Source organism: Lissotriton helveticus, chromosome 1_1 (genome assembly GCF_964261635.1).
Source record: "Lissotriton helveticus chromosome 1_1, aLisHel1.1, whole genome shotgun sequence".
NCBI lineage: Eukaryota > Metazoa > Chordata > Amphibia > Caudata > Salamandridae > Lissotriton > Lissotriton helveticus.
Window position 1 is genome coordinate 1,688,929,172 of NC_136057.1, and position 24,017 is coordinate 1,688,953,188.

The following is a 24,017-nucleotide window of genomic DNA, read 5'->3' on the forward strand; positions in this document are numbered from 1 at the left end:
AATAACCGGATCACTGATTGTGAAAGCAATTTTCTAAGCAGTAAAGAACAAGTTACTTACTTTTGGTAACAATGTATCTGTAAGAGACGTACATTAGTTATCGATTCCTCACCTTAGAATTACCCCCCCAGGCGTCAGATTGGAACTGGAGAATTTTTTCTGTTTGGTGAACGTGTGCAATGAAGCCCACGTGGATACCTGGCAGATGTCATGAAGAGGGACACCACATCCCAAAGCAGTAGTGGCTGCCGTCGCCCTGGTGGAATGGACGTGCAGCCCCACTGGAGGTTCCTTCTTCACTAAGGAGCAGCAGATTTTGATGCAAAAAATGACCTATCGAGAGATGGTCCGCTTTTGTACGGCCCGGCCTTTCTTGGAACTCACATAGCCAAGAAAGAGCTGGTCATCCACCCGGAATTGTTTTGTGCGGGTTTCAGGTAGAATGAAAGCGCATGTTTTGGATCCAGACGGTGAAGCCTCTCCTCCTCTTTAGAAGGATGCGTGGGCGGGAAGAAGGTGGGCAAAGTGATGGTCTGTCCTTGGTGGAAAGAAGTAACCCCTTTGGGAAGTAAAGAAGGCCTAGTGCGAAGGACAACCTTGTCCGGATGAACAGCCAGGAAAGGAGGTTCGGAAGAAAGAGCTTGAAGCTCATTCACCCTGCGAGCAGAGGTGATGGCAACCAAAAAGGCAGTTTTGAGTGTAAAAAGTCTGAGAGGACAGTTAAGTAGCGGCTCGAAAGGAGCGCACATAAGGTAGGTCAGAACCAGGTTCAAGTCCCACTGGGGCATTACGAAAGGGACAGGAGGAAACAAGTGAGTAATGCCCTTCAGGAAACGCATTACAACAGGGTACTTGAAAAGAGAAGGTTGATCTGGAAGGCAAAGAAAGACCGAAATGGCCGAAAGATAGCCCTTAAGAGTGGCCAGAGCAGAGCCCCGCTGGGCCAAGAAAAGAATGAATAAGAAAACCTCTGAAAGGGAGGCACAAAGGGGATCCACAGCCTTTGCTGCACACCATGCCATACATTTGTTCTATCTACTGGCATATACTGTTTTTGTGGAGGTACGCCTGGCTGCCAAGATAACGTTACAGACTTCAGGGGGTCAAATGTCGCCATTCAATCACCACACAAGGGGGTGGAGGCTGGACAGGTTCGGGTGGAGGACCGTCCCTTGCTGCTGTGACAGAAGATCCTCCCAAAGGGGCAGTCTGATCGGAGGATCGATGGCCATGTGTAAGAGCTTGGGATACAAGACTCTTTATGCCCAGTCCGGAGCCACAAGAATGACTTGGGCCTGGACGCGCTTGATCTTCTTCAGCATTCTGGGTAGAAGTGGTTTAGGCGGAAAGGCGTATAAAAGACCGCAACTCCACTTGCGACGAAAAGCGTCGCCTCGTGAGTGCTACCATGGAAATTCCAACGCACAGAACTGCTGACAATACGTGTTCTCTTCGGTGGCGGACAGATCTAACCATGGCTCTCCCCACTGCTGAAAGAGACCTTGCACCACCTCAAAGTGAAGACGGCATTCGTGATCCTTCATGCACCAACAGCTGAGTTTGTCCGCCCTGGCGTTCAGTGAACCTGCCAGGTGCTGAACCACCAGTGACACACCCTGATGTTCTAGCCATGTCCAAAGACGAAGAGCCTCTTGACATAGGGTTCCTGAGCCCACCCCGCCCTGTTTGTTGCAGTACCACATGGCGGAGGGGTTGTCCGTGAACACCTGCACTACTCTTCCTTTGACAGAAGGAAGTAATCCCTTCAATGCTAGATGAATCGCCCGGAGCTCCAGAAGGTTGATATGGAGCCTGCAATCCACCGGAGACCAGAGGCCTCGGATCTCCGCTTCCCCCATGTAGCTGCCCCACCCCAGAAGTGATACATCTGTCACCACTGTGAACTCTGGTTGGGGAAGGAAGAGGGATCTGCCGTTGACCCAGTCCTGGTTCGTTAGCCACCACGGCAATTGGTGTGCAGTGCCCTCCGAGATTTGGACGCAATCGGAAAGATGTCCCCGATGTTGTGACCACTGGAACTACAGGTCCCACTGCAGAGCCCACATATGCCACCTGGCATAGACCACCAGCAGGAGGCCATGAGGCCCAGTAGCCTCAGGGTCATTCTGACCGAAACCGGGATAGAGGCTGAAAGATCAGAATCATAGCCCAAATATCCCGGACTTGCTGCTCGGGAGGATAAGCCAGAAACTGCACAGTGTCCAGAACAGCTCCAATGACATGGAGCTTCTGAGAGGGAATCAGGCGTGACTTCGGCACATTGATGGTGAACCCCAGCGAATGCAGGAGGTCGGCCACAGTCTGGAGGTGGGAGAAGACAGCCTGGGGCGAGCCCGCCTTCAACAGCCAGTCGTCGAGATAGGAGAAGACTGGAACCCCTGATCTGCACAGATGAGCTGGGACCACCGCCATCACTTTCATCAATACCCGAGGGGCACTGGGGAGCACAGTAAACTGAAAGTGCTTATGGCCTACCCTGAACCATAGGTAACGCCTGTGGGCCGGCAGGACGGGGATGTGAATAAAAGCGTCCTGCAAGTCCAACGCTACCATCCAGTCTCCAGGGACGAGGGCAGACAGGACCTGAGCCAATGTCAACATTTTGCACTTCTCCTTCCGGAGGAAGCGGTTGACATTTCTGAGATCCAAGATAAGACACAGGCCCTTGTCCTTCTTGGGCACCAGAGTGTAGGGGAAAAAACAAGCACAACCTACTTTTTGGGCAGGAACTCGCTTGATGGCTCCCTTGGCAGGAGAGCCGTCACTTCCTGGCGGAGAAGGGTCAAATCCTCTGACATGCAATGGAATTGAGATGGCGTGGATGGAGGGGTAGTCACGAAGGGGACGGAGTAGCCCCTAAGGGCCATCTGCAAAACCCAGGTGATATTGAGCCACTGGGGAAGGTGATGGCGGATCATGCCCCCCACTGGCGAATGGTGAGCCTGAAAGGTCTGACTAGGAGGGCTTGGAGACTGCTGCAGAGGAGGCGCTGGTGGACTTGCCCGCAGGCTGACCCCCAGACCAACAACGGTGGGTCCCATGTCCCCAGCCGTGCAGAGGCTGGACAGCTTTCGCAGGCCTGTGGGTCTGGGAGAAACGTTGGGGGGGGGGGGGGGGGGGAGGGAAGCCATTCCTTAGCCATGAAAGGGTCAAAAAGCAGACTGCGCGGGGTGAGAGGTAGAAGCAAGGCCCAAGGACCTGGCCATAACACTGGAGTCCTTAAAGAGCTTGAGCGCGTTGTCTGCTTTGTCACAAAACAAGCGACTGGCATCATAGGGCATTTCCAAAAGCATAGATGGTACATCACCCAAAAAGCCAGTGGACCGCAGCCAGGCGTAGCGTCTCAGGGCTACCGACGTAGAAATCGTCCTGCCCAGCGAGTCGGCAGTGTCCAGTCCACATCCTATGGCAAACTTGCCTGCATCTCGCCCTTCTGCAAATGCATGAGAGAGCACGGCCCGGGCCTCCTCCGGGCACTGTGGCAGCACCTGCGTGACTGTGTCCCACACAGAATGGGAGTAACAGCCCAAGAGACATGCAGTGTTCACCGACCGCAGTCCTAAGCTGGAGGAAGAAAACATTTTCTTCCCAAGATGGTCCAGCTTCTTGAATCCAATATCAGGTGGAGTGGTAGGGAATGTACAACTGGAAGTCGAGGCTTGGACCACCAAGCTCTCAGGGGTGGGGTGTTGGGAGAGGAAAATAGGGTCGCCCTGGGCCGGGCGGTGGCGCGGGCAATCATCCTATTCACAGGAGTCCCTGGATTGGGCTTGGACCAAGTGCCCAAAAGGATGTCCGTGAGGGCCTCATTGTACGCCAGCAATTTCTCCGAAGAGGCCGCTGCCAGTTGAAGCACCTCGGTCAGGAGCTTAGTCCCGACTGCCACCGCAGGAAGCTTAAGTTTTAAGGCCTCAGTCACCCTACGAAACACCACTGCACATGATGCACCCTCCTCCGTAGCCACGGTAGGGGGAGATAACATGACAAGGTCTGGGGAGGTGTCCAAGCCTCACCCAACTCCTCCCTCCAGTCGGTTCTTCTAACTGGTCTGCCACAGAGTTCACAGACACCTCCCAGTCCTCCTCACCCTCCGCTGGTAGCCACTCAGGGCCATAGGGAACACTAGGGTAGAACAGTGGTAATAAAGTACTGGTCAGTGCTGGTCCGGCTCCTTGTCCACATCGAGGAGGAGGCTGGGGTTGACGTCAGCTGGGGACACAACTGGCGTCGGAGGGGCGTAGGTGTCGCCACTGGATTTGGAACCGGAGGAGGTGTCACGAGGTCGACCGGTGCCAATCCGGATCCAGGCTTGGATCCTTGAGGGCCCTGAGGCGCCGAAGCTGCCGGCATTTAAGGAATAGAGCACCCACCCGATTCTGCGGGGCTCGAAGGCGCACCAGCAGAGTGGGCTGCCCAAAGATCGAGTGGAGGGTTACGTAAAAACTACGAAGCGGGGCAGGGGTCGCCCTAGCTCACGGGGAGGGAGGTTAGGGGTCGACCCAACAGGCTTCGCGGGCGGAGCCGGATGACTACCTTCCGCATCCTGCGTCATGTCGGCCGACAGACGGGAGAACGCGAAGAGCGACAATGCTTCTTCACCTTCTTTTTGTGCTTCAACTTACCTGAAGATTTCGACGCTGAGCGGTGGTGATGGCTCCGCGACCGGTCCTGCGAACTTCCTCTCGAGCGGACTGCTGGTCCTTGAGAAGATTTCAGGACTGCTCCTGCAATGACTTAGGGTTCATGGTCCGGCAGTTGGAGCACGGCTTCGGGTCGTGGTCGCGCTCCAAACACCAAAGGCACATGAGGTGGAGGTCTGTAACCAACATCAATTTGTGACAGGAGTTGCAAGCCTTGAAGCCGGTTCGCGGACGGGACATCCCTACGTGCACCAGGAGTCAAATGACTCAAAAAGATGATGACAAAAGTCACAAAAAGAGAGTCAAAAAGGGACTTGAGGTACGGTGAGCGCTGGCTGGCGTGGAAAAAGAAAGAACTGACATCAGCCGTCAGCGCGCAGGGGCGGCGTCTAAGTGGATACCAGCGATCACAAGGCCAATGACAAACGCGGAGTCGGCCGACGCCACCTATCGACGTGCAGGGGTACTGCTGAAGAAAAAATTCTCCAGATACAGTTTGACGCCTGGGGGTAATTATAAGGTGAGGAATCTATAACTAATAGTCTCTTTCTGATAGGAACGGCACAATTTTAGTTTTGTGCGTTTCCTATTCAGTCTCCCTCTTAAGGAGTTCCTAAGTCATGGAAATTGGAGGATTCCCTTCTTCTCGCTCACCTGACCATCAAGCCCAGTCACCATGAGGAACAAGTTACTTATCTACAGTAATACGCTTTGTAGTGGATATTCTATCTAACGGCAGATTCCTCACCTTGTAAATTCCCTCAGGTGCCAGACTTGATCCAGAGACTTTTCTCAGTAATTCTCTTGTGTATCGGTAGGTGGCATCCTGCTGTTCCGCCCAAGGTCTGCTCCCCCACACCCCCGTACGCCCCCACTCCCCAACCATCAGAAGTAATGTTGGGGCCACTATATAAACACCACCTCCACACATAGACGTCAGTTTCTGACCTGTCGGACGCAGAGCCCTCAGGAAACAGATTGTGCTAATGTGCAGTTCTCTAGACTGGGATGTTTTTAGTATAGACCTAAAGATTCCATTCAACTGAACAAGAGTGGGTCGGTTATTAATATTCAATTTAGCTTATCCAATAGAAAGAGTGTTACTAATGGTAAATAACCCGTTCTTCTGATAGATACTTCTAACTGCAGATCCTTCCCCTTTTGAATAGAAACCAAAGCAGTACCTCCCCAGGTGGGCTGGTGGAGTCTGTGGAATGGCTCAGACCAGAAAATCCTCTAGAACTAAACAGTCAAAAGGATTCTCCCACCGGACTTTACTATCCACGCAGTAGTGCCGTGTGAATGTGTGAACTGGTGGTAACATAGTACCCTGGCAGGTGTTAAAGACCAGCACTTCGCACACCAGCACAGCAATACCAGCCTTAGATCTACAGGAATGAGCCCATAGATTTTCCAAAAGCTGTTTCTTGTCCCATCTGTCGCAGATTGGTATCCATCTGGAAACTGTAAGATTCTGCACTGCTTTGCCCTCCTTTGTTCCACAAAACCCATTGCTTGATTGTCCACTCGATTGCTGTTGGTGAGATCAATGTAGAAAGCCAGAGCTCTCTTTTGGGCCTAAGCGATCAATTCTTTCTTCCTCTTCGGATAGGTGAGGAAGGGCATAGAAGGCCGGCATAGTGATAGACTGCCCAATGTGAAAGGGAATAACTTTAGTGAGGAAAGCCACATTGGTCCGTAGCAGCAGCTTATCCAGAAATATGGTGGATGGACACAAAGTGCTTGCAGCTCATTCCAGCAGCAAGTTGACATGATCGCTATGAAGAATACTGTCTTCAACGTGAGTAATCTTAGAGGACAACTGTGCATTGGCTAGAAAGAAGTCTAAAATCTGAGAACCAAATTCAGATCCCACTTGGACATCACAAAGAGTTTAGGTTCTTTTAGAAAATGCATCACAATAGGGGATCTAAACAGACAGCTGATCTGGTAATCATAAAAAAGCCAATTAGGCCAACAAATAAACCCGAACAATAGCAACAGCAGGACTTTGCCTGGGTAAATAACGAGAAAAGCAAAGAAAATCAGATAATTGGGCTTGTTAAGGCTGGATATGCCTAGAACACCATTACACCACAAACGTCTCCCAGAATTCCACATAGATGGAAATGGTGGAGGGCCATCTCACCACCAAAATAACATTCACTTCTTTGAAGGGTAAGGTCAAAGAAAATGTAAGCTTTTAATCTTCAAGCATGGCGATGTAAGTTGGATAGCCTCAGGTGCAAGACCCTGTGCTCCAGTTGCGACAGACGATTCTCCTGTAGAGGCAACCATTTGAGAGAACAGATGCTCAAGGGCAGATATTTTAGGAACCACACTCTCCTGGCCCAATCCGGGGCCACAAGAATTACTTGGGCCGAGTCATTCCTGATCTTCAGAACTTTGGGCAGGAAAGGTCAAGGCAGAAAGGCATACAGGAGTCCCGAGCTCAAATACAACCAAAAGGCATCTCTGAGAAAGAATGAACACTCCATCCATGCAAAAGTTTGGACACTACACGTTCTCGGCGGTGGCAAAAAGACTGGTTTCTCTCCAGTGATGGAAGATACCCTGAACAGCGTGTAGTCACAATTTGTGATCCACTAGGCAACGTTGGTTGAATTTGCCTGCTCTGGTGTTTAAAGATGCTGTTAGATTTTGTACAATAAAGGAAATGCCCGGATGACTTAGCTAATTTTGGAATCGTGCAGCCTTTAAGTACAAGATGCACAACGCCATCCACCTTGCTTGTGGCAGAACCCACATGGCGGTGGTGGGGTCCATATGAACCTATACCAATTCAGAAGAAAGGCCGTGAGCACCAAACAGTTTGCTTGTAACTCCCACAGGTTGATGTGGAGATGGGCTTCCGCTGGAGACCAGAGTCCTATGATCTCCACCTCTAACAGATAGCCTCCCTAATCCAGCAGTGATGTATCGATCACAACTGTTAGTTTTAGGTCTGATAGGGAGTGGTAAGTAGAGTGGTGTACCTCTAGTCCAACTATAGTCCAGTAACCACTACAGGTCTTTTGCAGCCTCCTGCGACACCCAAATAGAGTCCAATTGGTTTCCTTGGTGCTGAGCCTACTGAGACTTTGGATCTCTCTGCACAGCTCGCATGTCTCACCTGTTGTGGTCCACTAGCAAGATGTAGGAGGCCAAGAAGCCTCAAAGCCACCCTCACTGAGACCCAGTTCAAAGGCTGAAATATTGAGATCATAGCCCGAATATCCTGGACTCACTGAGGTGGAGAGAAGTTTCGAAACATCACCTTGTCCAGGTTGGTTACAATGAAAGGGAGCCTCTATGAAGGAGTCAGGTGTGACTTTGGCACATTGATGGTAAGCCCCAGAGATGTCAACAGGTTGGCTGTCGGCTGAAGGTGGTTAACAATGGTTTGAGGTGAGCCTGCCTTTAGCAGCCAGCCATGAAGGTATGTGAAGATTGGTATAGCCAAACCCCTCAAATAGGCAGCAACCACCACTATCACTTTTGTGAACAATCAAGTTGCAATGGTGTCGCCAAAGGGGAGTACAGAGTAGTGACAGTATTTGTTGCCTTCCTGAAACTGTAAGCAATGTTTGTGGGATTGCAGGGAATGTGAAATAGGGGTTTGGCAAATTCAATGCCACCATCTAGTATTTTGGATTGAGGGCAGATAGAACTTGGCCAAAAGTGAACACAGGTCCAGAACTTGGCCAAAAGTGAAAACAGGTCCAGAATAGGCAAAGTCCTTAGTTTTATTTCTGCACCAGAAAGTAACAGGTGGAGCAACTAATCCAGACCTCTGATACAGGCACCCTTTCTGTAGCACCCTTCTCAAAGAGTGCGTGATGATTTGGTCAGAAGTTGGACAAGTGGTCTTCCAGATGATATTGTGGTGTAGATTGCATGTCTGGAGGAGTGGGCAGGAAGGGCATGGCATAACTGCATTGGACAATTTGCTGCACTCATCTGTGTGGTGTGATGCTTTGTCACCTGTGGAGATAGTAATATATTTGGCCTCCAAACTGGTGATAATGTGATGCTGATGGAAAACTAAAGGCCCTTTGAAGTAGCAGGTGTAGTGTTGGGATGGGGATGGCAGAAGTTTGTGTACTTTGCTGCCCTGGAGGGCTTGCATGCTGTTGGCAAGATTCCAGACCTCTACAACGAAAGAGAGTCTGTTATTGCAGAGGCAATGTCTGTTGTGGCCTCAGCTGCATCCCTCTTGTGCAGCTTTGAAAGGGGTGATATTATTGCAGAAACTGCCATATTGGTAGTGCAAGTCCAAGAGTGCACTGTTGCTTTGCCTACTTTAAAGTACAGTAAAGCAGAGTCTGATATGTTTCCAGAGAAAAGAGTGCCATCAAAATTGTATACACATGAGGGACTGTTGGATCTCACTGGAGAAGCCCATGGATCATATTAATGAGTGGTGCCAAAGCAAGATGCTATGATCAACTGTGCTACCCAAACAGTCAGTAGTGTGCAGGCCTGACCCGACCACATACTTTATAGCTATCCTGAATTATTGGAGTGGAACAAAGATAGTCTGGGACTGTGGGTAAGATATCGCTCACCATGTCCAACGACACATGCGAGTAAAGCACCAGGAGGCAACTCGAATTTGCAGAATTAAGGATAAGGGTGGTTGAGGAGAACATCCATTTCCCGAACGCCTCCATACGTATGGACTGACTGTGGGAGTGGTCTGAAACACATTAGGGTTTAGTTGACAGGTGGAAGTCTGAGCCACAAGGCTCACTGGTGCTGGATGCTGCAGGAGGAAAAGTGTAACTCCTGGAGCTAGTCTGTGACCTTGGGCTATTTGTCTATTGACAGAGGGTAAATATTCTGGCTTTGCTCAGGTGTCCAAGATGGTGTACATGAGGGCCTCATTAAATTGAAGTGGTTCCAAAGTGGCAGCAGAACCTAGTCAGAAATTTGTTTTAACCTCCCTGAGTGAAGCTGTAGGTCAAGAACTTCTGTTGCTCTTCTAATTATTGTGGCGAAATAGGCAAATTTCTCAGCAGAGGGGCGGGAGGAGAATTGAGACCAGTGTCTGAAAAGGTGTAAAGCCCACTGGCCACCCTGAACGTACAGAAAAAGATTTGTCATTGTATATTTTTGAGTCGTCATCACCATAATCGCCACCACGAAGCTCAGTGTCAGAGTCTATGTGGCAGAGAAAGTGTGTCAGAATCAAAATGGGCCTTTGGAAGAGGTCGAGTTGAGCGCAACTTCAATCAATCTAGGTTGCAGCAGAATTGCTTATGAGTCTGAAAGGACTATGGTTTCACCCTCCTGCATCAGTGGTGTCACTGCCAGCATCAATGCACAGGTGGAGTTGGGGTGAGGTGGGTGTCAGCCCCAGTAGTTTATGCGAACCCTTTGATTGGGGTTGGGAGGAGAAGTCGGGGTTTAGGACAGATACGCTGGCAGTAACCACTGTAGGCCTCCTTGTTTGCCATTAGGCCTGAAATTATGCCAGAGGACATCAGAAGGAACCAAAAAATCTAAACAGAGCTGCATTGAAAGGTTGAATCTACTGTAGTGTCGCTGATGGACCCGGACCCTTGGCCTGGACGGAGTAGAGCTGGGGCCAGTAACTTAGATCTGGAGGTACTCTGATGTCCATGCAACATCTCCTAACAAGAGAAGTAGGAATAGGGGGAGCCATGTTTGGAAGACTTCTGTTTTTGTCTTTTTTGATTTGGCAGAGAATTTGGAGTTGGGTGAATCTCGCTCGGGCTGAACATGTCCTAGACTGCGATCGGGACATCCATCTTTGGTGCTCAGTGATGTAGAAATCACGGTTCCAGACGGCCTTTGTGATCATTAACGCACATTTGTGACACAACATCGAGACATGCGAAGAGCCAAGACACCAGTAACAGACTTTGTGTGTCTCCACTACTAGCATCTGTTTGTGGCAATATTTACAGGGTTTGACCATGTCATTTTAGAGGGAGACATGTCCTGTTCACACTGGAAAAAGTTTGAGAGAATGGTCTGTGAAGTGACAGAAATCGGGATGGGGAGATCACAAGTGAGTGATATATGGTTAAAGTATCCTTTAGGAAATTCAGAGTCTGGAACAACTTCTCACTTTTACCTCCTAATCCAAATCTTAGTGAGATCTCATTTCCAATGTGACGTTTGATGCACAGATCAGGTTAATGATCAATGCCTCTTCTGCCACCCGCTTCCTTTAAGTTCTCTCCTTCAAAGGCCTCTTCATGCCCCACCATCAAAAATACAGCTCAAGCCTTTTAAACACCAAAATGTTTTACCACAGTCTGAAGTCAAAGTAAATCAATAACTTTTCCAAATAGTGGTAGCCACTGAGTAGCAAAACATAAAAAGCTCTTAATCATACATTTCATGGCATATCACTAGCAACGAATGAACACACTAGTGACAATTCAGGCTTTTTTCAAATCATACAAAAGCATGCATGGAATGTGCCACTAAAGAACTCAGTACAAAATTGAATAACATTTCTCAGGACACTTCTTTGGCTGCATCAACCAAAAAGTACTCCACATCTATAGAGCATGTTGGACCGAGCTATGTTCCACAGATATTGGAATTAGACTATGGAGTGCTCTTCCCACAAAGAAGCAAGTCACCTCGCATTCATAAAGAAACAGAACATACTCCTAATCATTGTGACACCACTTCCTTTGAATAAAAGTCTCCAGGCAAATAGGTTTGATGTCAGCTACACAAGTTACCACACATTGGATCAAAATACAAATCACAGTATGTGCCAAATTACAGAACATGCAGCATGTGAAATGTGATGCCCTGTAGAACCCAAATGTTTAGGTCCTAACTGAGGAGACAGAGCGTATACAGTATGTACTAATCTGGCATGAACCTTTTACACAAAGTAATGTGGAGTTTCAACATTGTTTATACAAAACATTATTGTGAATAAACCCACATTATGCTTGTGGTCAACTGCCCACGGTCAACGAGATTGCTCAGTCTTGCCTTCTCCAAATTCTCTAAATCTTTGGCAAATAATTTCATTGCACTGTGCCTCAGCTACCGTGTTTTCCAAGCTCTTTATTAGTGATTGCAATTACATTTTACAACTAGATGAACTTAGGTTAGGGTCAAAATGCTATGGGTCTAATTCTTAAAGCTATTTACATGTGCATGTTTGGCTTACATGGGTAATTGTTGGATTAACACTCTCAGAAATATTTAATTTCATTAAGACTTTCATTCAAGCATACATACTCAAAGCTGGAAGCATCTATGGAGTGGTAGCTTAAAGGCTAGAAGGCCCAGTGATTGAGCACAAACTTAAATGTTTAAAAATGTTAATCAACTCCTCTCCAACCCATTCCCACGCTGGAAAAGGTTGCAGTTTACTATGGATAAAAGCTGTACATCTTGTGCAGGGAAAGGAGTTAATCTGTTGGGGAATAGATCTTCCCACAGAGCTGAAGGAAACACGTTTTAACTAATGAGTTTGTGCCTGCCAAGCAGAAAATATATGGTGGCATATTAAATACTAAAATTTAAATTTAGAAATGTTTCAAAGAGGATACCTGGAAACCCACAACGGCTACAGATTTCCAGGCATACTTCTGTATACTTTGTGAATTTCTGAAACTAGTAGATCTGAAGACCCATTTGAATGAACTTTTGTGGGATGTGGATCCCAAATATATTTTTAGGTCCGGTCATGGAAGTGTTATGTTTTTAAAACAAAATGCAATACATTGCACATAAAGATGTGCATAAGTGTTGCTTTCGCCAGCCCTTCAGCTACTGGTGTTTGCAAGTGTTGTTTATATTTTATTTCCACCCACCTTAAAATACAGTAAGGGGCAAAAGGTCAGCCCGGTGAAGCCATTAACTTTCTTCATGATGGCATTTTGCTCTGGCACAGGTGCAAATCTACCTAAAAAGTACTCCACTTCAGTGCCAGGGCCCGAGCCACAGGCGAATCTCTCCTTTATTTCAGCTCTAATTAAATATTTTTTTTAGTTTTACATTGGGTCATTTTTTTAGCTTTCTTTTTGAAAGTCTATGCACTCCATTTTTACTTATTTTTTTTAAAGTTTATACTATTACATTTTATTTTATATGTCTGGGGGAAAGAAAAAAATATTGCAGGTTTGGCAAGGTTACACTTATTGGGTTTGGCAACGCTGGTTTTAAAAGTTGCCCGTAAAGGCTTTACACTACCTTCCCCTATTATTATTTAGTTCTTTTTGAAGTGTTAGGATACATTAAACATGTTTCATTAAATCATGCCTCTGAAAATGGTTTTTAAAGGGGTCCTTAAAATTTGTATGATACTTTAGCAAAATGTCTCACCTTTGTGTTTTTTGTTTTTTTCAAGCTGCAAATAATTTTTGGGTACATTTTTTTCAGAATGCAAATTGCTAGAATGCCAACTAAAACTGCATGCAACCTTCATTTTATTTTTTAAAACAAACAATCTCCAATATTGCTTTCATTTTTCTGTGTATTTCTACCCATAATGAAAGAGCATTCTGGAATTGTTATGAATATACACAAATTGTTACATTTCTGAGCATTTCGCAACCCATTGGGTAACCAATTTGGTTACCCATTCTTATATTGGAATCTTAATCAGCATTGCAACCTGAACTTTTGGCTCACTGTATTTCCTCAGTGTTCATCCTAAGAGTAAAGATTTTGTATTAATGAACCATATATTCCATTCATTCTGAAAAGCTTAAATGTATGAATGTAAAATTTCCTTCAGCAGACAATCCTCTCCTCTTTCCCTTAACCGTACTATTCCAGTGTAAACTTGAAGCCTAAGAGGTTGTGCCTATTTGTCCTATGGACAATAACAGGAAGACGTCCTGGGCATTGGGAGACAGTGATTCCACGCACATAATTCTATTACAAAATTAAATGAGCATGAAAAAACTTAAAGATTAACAACCAACATGCACTGTGCCACAAGCTACGAAAATGCTGGAAATATTTTCAACATAGCTTATTACCCTTCTTTTTAATCAGCTATATTACTAATTTGAAAAATGATCAATAACATGCCTATATCAGTTGTCCCCAAGTCGGTTGATGCAGATTTCAACGCTGGCCTTTTCCCTCGATTTCCATGTTTCATCCCAGTCTGCGCCTTTAAAAAAAAAGATATAAAGACCAGAAAGAGTAAGGGAACGAGGACAAATCAAACACATTAGGATCATAAAAAGTGTGCAGGGACATAAAAGGATGGTCGTCCTGGATGTGGATTGAACAAGCATTTTACTCAACTTCCAGCATAACTTTTCTAAAGAGACACTAACCCAGTAAGCATCTGCTCGTAGTTTGTAGTGCTACAGATTCTCAAGTTCTGCATATTTATGCCATCTAGTATTGGGTGTGGACCTTACAAACTGTTTTTCTTCAAAGAAGCTTCACGGGATGTGCTGTGACTCCTCTCTTAACCCACAATGTGCAAAGCCAAGGACTTCATCCTAGACTGCATTCCGCTCAGGAGGCGAGAGGTGAAACTGGACTGTAAATTAAGACTACTGTGATGTGCTGTGTATTTTAAGTAGTTTAAGTAAAGTGCGAGAAAAGCGAAACATGCCGTTCTTGCCAGCTTCCCGGGGAGGAGGGTAGTCGCATGTGAAATCTAAAGCACTACACAATACAAATGAATGTTAATAGGCTAAACATTTTAATTCATACAAGTGTGGCTGTAGATATGGCTGTATATATGCATGCTCTGCACAGTTTGTTAAGAAATGTTCTCCTAAGCTGTGGCCAGTAGGCAGATGATGCAGATGTATGGAACAATGCTCTTCTTTCTGGCCAACCATACTCTGCTGACGGGCTACTATGTCCACACAATAATGCTTTGCAAAGGTGTGTGATGTTGACCGGGTAGCTGCCATTCAGGTGTCTGCTGGGATGTTACCAAGGAAAGCTATAGTCGCTCCCTTTTTGTGTGGGTCCTGGGAGGCACAGTGAGTACACATTTAGTATTGGTATATCAAGTTTCGCTATATTAGTCAATCCACCTTGCAATGCCAACCTTGAAAATGTAGCTTCCTTTGGTGGGTATAGCTAAAGTATTTAGTCCTTTCAATATAGTACACAAGTATCTCCTTGACATTTACAGCATAAATAACGTTTCTGCTACAGAATCATGTTGTGGAAAAAGAACTTGTTACATACCTGTAACTGTCATTCTCCAGCATTGGTATATTTCATATATATTCATATTCTTGAATCATTCCCAGTTGTCGAAAAGGGAATCCCAGAGTACCATAATAAAGCTGTATGTACCAATATCATAGGCTATAATGGGATTGCGAAAGTCAGCTAATTAGTCTATCTATGTCCATTTAAAAAAGGACCAAACTTTAAATATGACCATTCAGGCCACAGCACCCTTAGAACACTCCCAACAGAGGCATCTTCTTTCAGATTTTCCAGCACTAGTGGGAATAGTGAACACCTGCCTAGAAGGGGAGCAGGGGTGGTTGCATGTGAATCTATGAAAGATACCAATACTGGAGAACAAGAGTTACAGGTAAGTAACAAGTTCTTTTTCCAGTATTGGGGTATCTTTCATGGATTCACATGCTTGAATCAGAATAGGTAGCAGTGTAACACAAGCAATATAAAGATATATGACAGTGGATGGTAGGTACAACATTATAAATTGTATGTTAACAGGCTCACCTTATTGGAAAAGATGCCAAAGAACTGCTTGAGGGAAAAAAAGCCACAGGAGTATCACCCATAAACCTAGTTGAGATCAGGGTAGTTATAGCAAAAATATACAACAATAGCTCAACCGGATTCAATTATAAATAAATACACTTGTATGTACAAGACATTACAGGAAGGGAACAAAAGAAGAGAGACTACGAATCATTCATTGAATGTGCTAAAGGCATCATATATTTAGAAGACTGGGTTATACATAACAGTTTTGAACAGCACTGTTAAGCAAAAATGCATAGACAACACTAGAGGACTGAGTGCACATTGTGCTCGTAACAGGATGTGACGGCGCAAGTGACAGTGAAAAAACACAGCGAAAGGATAAACGTAATATCCACTACATACAAAATATTTGGTTGGTTCATTACAGTGATTTCTTTGGAGTGATTAGCTTCAACTCAGTAGCAGTTTCATGAACCAAAAGGAGAGGTGCGCCACAAGTTGCACTGGTGGGTCGACAGCGTTTCGATCCTTTCAGATTAGGATCATCATCAGGACCAGGTTGTCAAGTAGGTAGGTGCTGTAGCAGGTGATTCATGCACCCCAGGAGATAGGGGTGGAACTTGGGATGAGGTAGCAGCGTCAGGAGGAGTCTGCAGATGATGGCGTGCCGTGGGAACTAAACCCTCCGGCAAAACTTGGGGAGGCAGGGTCGGGGCCCCGATCCACTGCAGGAGGAACAAATAGATTCCTAAACTCGGTGTGTGCGGCAGGAAAACCGATCCACGATGGGCTGGGGTGTGAGAAGAGACCTTCGTTGTACCCGAACTGCCGTGGACTGAATCCTTGAGGTGCTGGGAGGCGAGTAACGCCGGGCAGTCACTGTCTTGTGCGGATAGACGACGGTGGCGGCCCATGGTTACTCACCTCCCAGCACCTCAAGGATTCAGTCCACGGCAGTTTGAGTACAACTAAGGCCTTGGAGTGAACTTGAAGCACCTCTTACCATCAAGAGAGTGAAGAGCTGTCTCTGCTGGTGTTTGAGAATTGTGAAATAAAATCTTTATCATAACTGATTGATTGAGATGAAAATCGGTGGGAACCTTCAGCATGAATGTAGGATTAGTCCAAAGAATTACCAAGCTATCTTTGAATTGGAGAAATGGTTCCTTAATAGTGAAAACTTGGAGTTCGCTCACTCTTCTCACGGAAGTAAGAGCTAGCAGCAACACCACCTTCCAAGTGAGGAACTTTGGTTCAGCTTGTGGATAGGTTCAAATTTCATAATTGTGACAAAACAGTGTTAATGTGGCATGCAGGTGGCAGTAACTTTATTGGAAAATATAATCTGAATAGTTCTTTAAGAAAACGAAACTAGTCTGTGAGACCACAAGGAAGGAGATAAGGTTCATCTGTATCTTGAAATACCAACTAAATGCACTTTGATGGATGAATGTGCCAAAACAGATTTAATAGGATGTACATTAGATTTCTCACACCATAGACACAATCATTTCCATTTAAGGGGATGTAGTGTGTTGGTAGAGTCAGCTTTGGCCCTAGCAAGGATATCCTTAAAGTCCTGTGAAATAGCTAGGTGCTGGAGCTCATGGCGTTCAGGAACCAGGCTAAAAATGCAGAGAAATCGGGTCGGGGTAAAGGACCTGCTAGTGGTTTATTGACAATAAGTCCAATTAGGGCTTCAGTTTAATGTGGTTGTCCTCCGACAACATGAGGAGCTCCATAAACCAGTGTTGTCCGGGCCATTGTGGCGCAATGAGAATCACCTGGCATGGCTCCCTTTTCGTTTTCCTCAGAAGCCTGGGAATAAGGGAATTCGGGGTAAAAGCATAGGCATAATCCCAGTCCAATTTATCAAAAACGCATTACCGCAGACCCTTTTTGAGTGTATCAGCTGACGTACAAACCAGCATTTCTTGTTCGTCTGAAAAGCAAAAAGGTTGTGTTTGGGCTTGCTCCATCGTTGAAATATGGTGTGCAGAGCGAGTAGATCCAGTTCCCATTCGCAACAACTCTGGGTCGTTCTGCTCAGGGTGTCTCTCAGAGAGTTGTTTATTCCTGGTACTGTTTCGCTCCTATGGTCACTTGATGATGAAATGCCCCTTGCCAGATAGTTTGAGTTTCCGGAGACATAACTTTGGATCTTTTTCCTCCTTGTTTGTTGAGGTAATGCAAACTTGTCATGTTGTCTGCTCTTAACAACACGATGACCCCCGAATCCTCTGCAAGAATGCTTGGAGAGTCAGCGAGCTTCCTTTGAGATCCTTTGAGATTCTTTTGAGCTCGCATCTGAGACGTACCCTAGGGCTCATCCCTCAGCCCAACTCTGTTTAACATCTACATGGCACCGCTCGCCCACGTCGCCCATCGGCACGACCTCAACATCCTCTCCTACGCCGATGACACCCAGCTGATACTCTCCCTCACCAAGGACCCCCATACCACCAAAACCAACCTTCACAAAGGAATGAAGGCCGTTGCTGAATGGATGAGGAACAACCGACTGAAGCTGAACTCGGACAAGACGGAGGTCCTCATCCTCGGATCCAACCCTTCGGCCTGGGACGACTCCTGGTGGCCGACCGCACTGGGAACCGCTCCAACACCCAACGACCACGCACACAACCTAGGGGTCATCTCGACTCCACCCTCTCCATGACTAAACAGGTCAACGCTGTCTCCTCCTCCTGCTTCAACACCCTCCGTATGCTCTGTAGGATCTACAAGTGGATCCCCACTGAAACGAGAAGAACAGTCACCCAGGCCCTTGTCAGCAGCAGGTTGGACTATGGAAACGCCCTCTACGCAGGAGATTCGGCCATACTCCTGAGACGGCTCCAACGCATCCAGAACGCCTCTGCACGCCTGATCCTCGACATCCCTAGCCGCAGTCACATCACACCCCACCTGAGAGACTTGCACTGGCTCCCGGTCAACAAGAGGATAACCTTCAAGCTTCTCACCCACGCACACAAGGCACTCCACAACACCGGACCAACGTACCTCAACAGACGACTCAGCTTCTACACCCCCATCCGCCAGCTCCGCTCCGCCGACCTCGTCCTCGCTACAGTCCCCCGCTTCCGAAGAGCAACCTCAGGCAGCAGATCGTTCTCCCACCTCGCCGCCAAGACCTGGAACACATTCCCCATCCACCTACGGCAGACCCAAGACCTGCTGACCTTCAGAAAACTCCTCAAGACCTGGCTTTTCGAGCAGTAGCAGCAATCCCCACCCCAGCGCCTTGAGACCCTCACGGGTGACTAGTGCGCTTTACAAATGATATGATTGATTGATTGAAGATGCTGATGTGCATCCTGTACTGTTCTAGAGTCCATTTGCCCTGAATTTGAAGATCTTGTAAGTGAGCTACCCACCCTTCTAGGGAAGTGTCTGTTGAAGTTTAGTACTCCAAAAGGGTAGGAAGTAATATTAATCCCACCTAATGTCGGAGCTTGTCCACCAAGGAAAAGCTGTTTTCCTTACTGGGATGACCTGAACGATGTTGAACTGTTCTTCTACCTGAAGCTACTGTGTGTAGACTTCCTCCGGACGAGCATGAGGCATAGGAGGATGGGTGATGACATCATGCAGAGAAGAGACTTGAAAAGGCAAACTGAAGTGCACTTTTTTTTTTTAAAGACAGCAGGCTAGCATTGAAAGTTTCGCTTGTCTGTGGACAAGAATCCCTTGTCTAGCAATATGTCCAGAGTTGATCCTAGAAAGGTTATTCTTATGGAGGGAAAAAGGAGAGATAACTGGAGGTTGACTGTGAGCCCCAAAGTCTGAAAGCGTTGCAGACACTTGAGGTATCCCTAAATGCTTGCTGGAAGGATCGAGCCTTTATTAGTCATTTAAGTACTGGTTCTGCGTAGGGTTTTGAGTAAGACTGGAAGAATGGCGCTCAAACTGGTTCGCGATAGGGTATAGGAAACAAGAAAGGCTGGTTTTCTTTTCCTATTTCAAGGACTATATAAAAAAAATTCTGCTAAAAAACTACTGATGTCGACCCCTACAAAGTTTCACAGGAAATACCATAACTGTGTGTTGTTACCTTGAATATATTACTCTGAACGTAACTCTGAAACGTGTGCCCGGGACTTGGCTTCAGCTTTATTAGTCATTTGTCGAGGTATAGGAAAACTTGAAGACCTCTGTCACAGGTAGGCCGCCACAGGGGCAAGACATTTTGTGAATATCCGAGGAGTAGATCGGAGACCAAAGGGCAGCAGCTTGAATTATTAATGAGTGGCAGCTACTGTAAATTTGAGGAATTTGCAATGCTAAGGAAGGATGGGGATTTGGAAATAGGCATCTTGAAGATCAGGACTGGTTAAAAAATTTCCAAGATTGAGGTGGAGATTTCCTGGAGGGTAACCATATGGAAAGATTGTTTCTTTAGGTACTTGTTAAGTGAGATTCAGAATGGGATGCCACTCCCCGGATTTCTTCTTCACTAGGCAAAGACGGGTGTAGAAACGCTTTACTTTCGTATGTGGAACTTGTTCTACGGCTCGCTTTGCTAACATAGCCAATACCTTCTTGCGAAGAAGATAAAATGGCAAGAGTATGAGATGGAATCTGAATGAATTCCAGGGTATGGCCATAAGCTCTGAGATCCAGGACCCACTTGTTCGTAGTGCTACTCCTCCATTGATGTAGGTGTTTGTACATTTTGGGGTTGTTACTTCTGTCTGCAGGCATCTTTGGGGGAGGCAGCCTGTCTCCTTCTCGGCTGTTTAGAATAGGCATTTGATGGCGGTGCCCGGTACGGCTGTTGCTGCAGACAGGCAGGCCGAAAGGACTGCTGGTAAGACTGTGGTTGATATCTTTGGTATCCTCCCGATAAAAATATGCTCCTTGCCCACGAGCTCTGCGAAAAGGAGTTTTATAGAACAGGAGAGTTCCTATGGATCTAGCTGTTTTAGTATCCAATTTTATTGCCTGAAGGGAGTCATTGGCGTGCTTACCAAATAAAGAGTCGCCGTCAAAGGGCATATTGAAAACTTTAATTTGGACTTCTGGTTGGAATGACATACTTTGAGCCAACCCTGGGGTTGAAGGATAGCTGATCCTGCTAATTGCCAGAATCCTATGGATGCAATATCCATTTCACAGTCAATGATCTCAGAAGCTGATCTTTCCCCTTCTTGTAAGATCTTTGTAGCTTCAGCCTTTTTGTCTTGCTGTAAGAAATAAAGTATGTGGCAATGTCCAACCACATCTGGTGATCATATCGCCCAAGAATGGCCACAGAATTTGCTGCACATTTCTGTAAATCTCTTATCAATATAAGATCTATGTTGTGCAGCTAGAGTAATAATGGAATCAGGCTATTGATGACCTATAAGACAGGCAGGCGAGTCTTCTGGTGCCTTATATTTTTTCTCAATCCTAGGAAGTACCTCCCAAATATAATCTATAATTGATACTGCTTTGGCAGTTTTCCTGGATTGCTCCTTGAAATCATACAAAAAACAGTACGACTGCTTGACAGTGATGGGGAGCTGGAAGCGTTTGGCCGCTCTCTCCATTAGCGTGCGAAAACCTCAAATATCTTCTGGTTTATAATCCACCAGTTGCGGTGCTGGAGGTGGAGAAATAAGGTAATTGTCCCATTAGTTGGCGGCAGCTTGATTTACTGGTATTTCACCTTCTTCCCTTTCATCATCTTCATCATCATCATCTGTAGGAGATGGATCCTCTTGAGGAGACATAGCGATGCAAGATTATGGTGTAATCCTAGGAGGAGGTGGTGGTATAGAGTCTTGTGACCTAGGTGCAGGCACCCACTCCAGATGGTTGTTGCGCTTCAGCTGGTGTTGGAAACCTTCTGTAGTAATCCTGAAGCATGCTTTGTAAATCTTGTACCAAAGCAGAAGGAACCTGGATCATGCCCTGAGGTGGTTGAGAAGGAGCATATTGATGGCCTTGCTCCATGTATTGATGGCATTGCTCCATGTATTGATGGCCTTGATAAACTAGCTCATAATAGTCATCTTCTTCCTCGTTCTGATACTTTACGTGCAACTCAGAAGGATTGTGAGCTGCACCAAAGGGCCCTTGATCCTTATCTTCTGATTCTACTAGATCCAACAAGTGGCTGGGCAGTAGTGGGTACACGTTACTAAGAAATGTGCATTCAGGACGAATACTTTCTGGTGATGATGAAAGTCACATTGAAGAGGTAGTCAACAGTAGCATCAACAGCGTGGTCAAAACTAACAAAGGTGGCTTCTTCTATTTCAGTTTTGCCAACGATGAGGACTTCTCTGAAAATGTCATCGTCGACGAACCAACACCGATGTAGACAGTGTAGGAACAGATTTCGTCGACTACGAGGTGGAAATCGCCGGCTGTATTGTTGTTGACGCGGATACAGTCGCCAATGACGTAGACGATGGGGCTGTAAAGGTCAATGGTGAGATTGTAGTGGGGAGGCCAGCCGCCGTTGGGAGTCTTGATTTTAGGCGCGCTCAGCAATGGTTTTGATGGCGTTGGCATAGTTGATGGCGTTTTGCCAGTTAGTTTGCTCTTCTTGGAAACTGGTTCAGAAAAGGATCTAGGCTTTAATGACAGGGCTATAGATTGAGTAGAAGGCTCAGATCTGGAATCTGGTGACACCTTTTTAGGTCTCACGCCTAGCATTGCAGTGCCCAGCGCGAGACCTCTTGTATGGGGTGCTGAAAGCTGACCACACGCTTGTGCATGTGGTTTTGCTTTTGGCGGCAGCCATTGGCTTTAGCGTCTTTTTTTTTTTTTTTAAAGGCACGCAATTGGGCAAAGGCGGGCGCATGTCCCGGATTTGCAACGCCCATACCGGTCTGTGTCTAGCACGCGCAGCAGTGCGCGTTTGCCTCGCTGCCACGCTCCCTTGCCCCCGCTCCTCTGTGGTGCGCGCGTACCACTACTTTAGATTCCCGGCACTGCTCCTCTGTGGTGCACACGCACCACTGGTTTGTTTTGCTTGTTTTGTTTACAATGGCACACTCTAGTGGCGTCGCGCATATCTTTTAATCCGCAAAGCCAGCCAATGGTGGCCGCTCGCCTTTATGCATAATGAAATGAAATGAAAATGAAAGGCATTTATAAAGCGCATGGCTACCCGAAGGCCTCCCAGTGCTAGGAAGAGAGCAAACAGATATAGACCGATTATCTGGCTGGGAATAGGTGGGTCTTCAGCTTTTTCCGAAAGGTGAGATGATTTTCTCCCAGACGAATATATTCTGGAAGTTCATTCCATTTTTTGGAGGCAACATAAGAAAAACGTCGACCTCCACTCCTAGCCTTCTTGATTTTTGGTACCATTGCCATGCGTATACTCCCGGAGCGAAGAGCTCTTTTAGGACAGTATGGGGAGATCATCGGCTGAAGTATTGGCGGCCCCTTGCAAAGTCAGGATTTTGTGCGTAATGCAGAGGGATTTAAACTGAACTCTCTCAGCAATTGGTAACCAATGAAGATAATTTAACGCACCTCTTGCTGATTCTCTCCGAGGAATGTGAAGAAGCATACGTGCAGCACAATTCTGTACTTTCTGAAGAATATTTATCGTGGACTGGGGTACTCCAAGATAAAGCGCGTTTGCGTAGTCCAGGCGTGATATTAACAAGGCCTGGAGGAGCAGCTTCTTTGCATGGAATGGTAGAAGGGGGGACATTTTCCTGACCATTCTTAGCACTCCAAAGCAGCACCCTGCAACTTTCCTTGCCTGAATCTTCATGTTCAGTTTGTCATCAAGCCAAACCCCTAGACTCTTTATATGGTCTTTGGGTGTGGGCAAACTCCCCATACAGTTGGGCCATCTAATCATAGTGCTAGATTGCAGAGTTTTGCCTAGTATCATGAGGTCCGTTTTTTTCTCTGTTCAATTGTAAGAACGAACATTTCATCCAGGCTGAAACTTCCTCAAGGCATCTAGAAAGATTATTCACGCCTTCTCCTAATTAAGGGATACAATTAGTTGGGTATCATTGGCGTAGGTTACTATTTGTTTGCCAAATGATTCCACGATTGTTGCCAAAGGGTGCATATAAACATTAAAAAGAGTAGGGCTTAATGAAGAGCCCTGTGGCACTCCGCAAATCAATGGCATGACCTTTGAAGTCGTATCCTCTTCAAACACCTGGAATGATCGATTTTCCAGGAAGGATGTTAACCACCTCAGTGCGGTTCCCGTCACCCCCAAATCTTGACACCTGGAGATAAGAAGTTGATGGTTGACGGCATCAAAAGCCGCACTGAGGTCTAAGAGGATTATTGCTACTACTCCTCCTGCATCCATAATTTTTCTCGCTTCCTCAATTACTACCATCATGGCGGTTTCAGTACCTTGATGAGATCTGAAACCAGTCTGTGTTGGATGCAGGCGGCCATTGTCCTCAAGGAAAGTGGACAGAGTGGAATTTCTCAGCCATTTTTGCTATTCCTGGTAATAATGAGATAGGGCGATAGTTTGCCCATACCTCAGGATCAGATCCTGCCTTTTTTAACAGGGCTTTTACCATGGCTTTTTTGCACTGAGCAGGTACTTTCCCAGCTTCCAGCGACAGGTTAATAAGTGTGACCATAGTAGGAGCTACTGTTGAAGCTACTTTGTTCAGAAAGGTGGGAGAGCCCTGTCTCTTGGGGGAGCCTGATTTGAGCTTGGCCAGTAGGCATGTGGCG

At 46.4% G+C, this 24,017-nt stretch overlaps 1 protein-coding gene across 4 annotated transcripts in view; it reads right to left on the minus strand.

Annotated features, from left to right (window-relative positions):
- The window catches only part of R3HDM2 (R3H domain containing 2), a 906,692-nt gene that overhangs the window by 18,986 nt on the left and 863,689 nt on the right, over positions 1-24,017 (minus strand). For all 4 annotated transcript variants that reach the window (XM_078688982.1, XM_078688980.1, XM_078688983.1 and 1 more), the window contains one exon: positions 13,704-13,788. In XM_078688982.1, coding sequence (XP_078545108.1) covers positions 13,704-13,788 — 85 coding nt within the window. The remainder of the gene's footprint in view (positions 1-13,703; positions 13,789-24,017) is intronic.